The sequence below is a fragment of the Callospermophilus lateralis genome, chromosome 12 (genome assembly GCF_048772815.1).
Source record: "Callospermophilus lateralis isolate mCalLat2 chromosome 12, mCalLat2.hap1, whole genome shotgun sequence".
Lineage (NCBI taxonomy): Eukaryota > Metazoa > Chordata > Mammalia > Rodentia > Sciuridae > Callospermophilus > Callospermophilus lateralis.
In genome coordinates this window covers 79,137,651-79,139,873 of record NC_135316.1, presented here as the reverse complement: position 1 = coordinate 79,139,873, position 2,223 = coordinate 79,137,651, and the positions used below count along the sequence as shown (strand labels likewise).

Genomic DNA, 2,223 nt, shown 5'->3' with positions numbered 1-2,223 from the left:
AAGTACAGGAAGCTCTTGGTGGTGACCTGTCGGACTCCCAGATAGTTAGTGCGTTTGGTGGTTGGTGGTTGGTATTCGGTGGTTGGTGGTTGGTGGTTGGTGGTTGGTGGTGCTGTGGTGTTTGGCTTTTGGTTTTTTGATTTGGGTTTGTTATTTTGCTTTGTTTTTGGTTTTTGGTTTTGCTTTGTTGTTTTGGCTTGTTATTTTGTTTTTAAGCTAGCATCCTTAGTTGGTGTTCCTGCTTAGGATGTTTAGCCCGAGTAGTGAGAGTAGTGAGAGTAGTGTAGCAGCACTGCAGGTGCCAGGTTCCTGCAGTGTGGCAGCCTTCATGGAGCACTATGAGTTCATGAAGGTCATCGGGCGTGGTGGGTATGGCCAGGTGAGCCTAGCCCTCCATCGCCTCTCAGGGGCACAGGTGGCAGTGAAAGCCCTGGCACTGGAAGTGCAGAACATTCCAGCCTTCAACGAACCCCAGATAATGATGAGTCTGGAGCACCCCAACGTGGTCCAGCTGTTTCACGTGATTGGCACCGAGAGCACCGTCTACATGGTGATGGAGCACGTAGGTGGGGGACAACTGCTTGAGCACATCAGACGTGGCATGCAGGTGGAGGAGGTCCGGAGGGTTTTCAGGCAGATCGTGTGTGCCGTGGGCTACCTCCATGACCAGGGCATCGTGCACCGAGACCTGAAGCCAGAGAACATCATGCTGGATACCAGAGGCACCGTCAAGCTGATCGACTTTGGTGCCGCCACGTGGTTCAGGGCTGGGGAGAAGCTGAGGCGGATCTGGGGCACACTCCCATACCTTGCCCCTGAAGGTGTCTTGCGGCACGAGTATGAGGGACCCCCGGTGGACGTCTGGAGCCTGGGGGTCATCTTGTATTTCATGCTGACACGGAGCCTCCCATTTGACTCCACGTCCTATGAGGACCTGCTGATGCGGATCACTCACGCAAGGTACGATGTCCCTGACTCAGTGCCTGTCAGAGCCCGAAGGCTCATCCACAGCATACTGACTGTGCAGCCCCCGAAGCGGCCCACAGTCAAGCAAATCTCTCGGCACCCATGGCTGAAGCAGGGTGGGGAGCGTGTACCCCAACAGCATAGTGAGGCTCTTCCCAAACACCCAGACCCCCAAATAATGGCGCTCCTGGTTGACAATGGTCTCGATCCATACCAAACCTGGGTGTCTGTGGCCAAGAGAAAGTTTGATGCAAGGATGGCCAACTACTTGATTCTGCAGCACCAGAAAAGCCAGCGGGTAGAGTGCATGTACCCAGGGAAGCCTGTGCCTCGCAGGGTTAGGCTTTCCTCTTGTCCTGCGGGCCTTTCCCGTGGCCCTGTGCTCCCAAGGAGGAGCACGAGTGAGCCTGCCCTTCAAGCCTTGCCCTTGCCCCATAAGCACCAGCTGCCCGAGGAAGCCAAACAGCCAGGGCAGGTGGGCATCAGAAGGGCCAGCCTGCCTGCTCTTCCTCTGGACTTGCAGCCTGCTGAGGCCCCGCCTCCTGACGAAGCCTCCCAGTCTGACTCGGTGTCCTACTTGCCCAACCGCTGGAAGCGCCTGCTCAGGTTAGTAGAGACCGTCCGCAGCAGTTCGGCCCAAGATGTAGCCCCAGAGGAACCCCGAGAACCCAGGAAGAGCTGGACTAGGAGGATCCTTAACTGTGTCCAAAGACTGTGCTGTTGCATGCCACGTGCCCGCAATAGAGTGTTTCCAAGGGTTCGCAGGAGAAGCGAGCCGGAGCCGGAGCCGGATCAGTAGACCTTCTGTGGCTCCAAGAAAGTGGAGAGCTGAGCCAGACAGGACCAGTGGACAGCCTGCGATTCCTCTGCCCCCACCTGCAGAAGACACCAGAGACTGTTCTGCCTGGGACACTTCACCCTGCCCTGCCCCTTTCCCTTCTCCCATTCCTCTGACATGTTTTTTGATAACATTGATTTTGGACAAATTGTATAATAAAATTTGTGTTGCAAAATTGAAAAGTGCTCTGACTCAAAGAAAGGAGGGTCCTCAGGGTGGGTCAGGTCCCACCAGCCATCATCTCCCAGGCCTGGACCACCGTGCCTCCCTCTCCAGTGTACTGGACTGCCTTGCCCTTAGAATAGATGGCGACTCACTTGTCTTGAGCCAGTGTAGAACATTCACTTGCTTTCACCTAGTACAGGCTGGCTTCTGTTGATCCCGTGTCCATGGAGTCTCCCAGTGTCCATGGAGTCTCT

General features: G+C 55.6%; 1 protein-coding gene across 1 annotated transcript; it reads left to right on the top strand.

Annotated features, from left to right (window-relative positions):
- Positions 1-247: 247 nt before the first annotated feature.
- LOC143411469 (sperm motility kinase 2B-like) lies at positions 248-1,765 on the top strand. Its single transcript, XM_076872243.1, has one exon. It carries the CDS (start codon positions 248-250, stop codon positions 1,763-1,765), a length of 1,518 nt encoding a protein of 505 aa, XP_076728358.1.
- Positions 1,766-2,223: the final 458 nt, after the last annotated feature.

Bases quoted from the DNA above. Each gene is read 5' to 3' on its own strand.
- LOC143411469 (XM_076872243.1), top strand. From the start codon at position 248: ATGTTTAGCCCGAGTAGTGAGAGTAGTGAGAGTAGTGTAGCAGCACTG.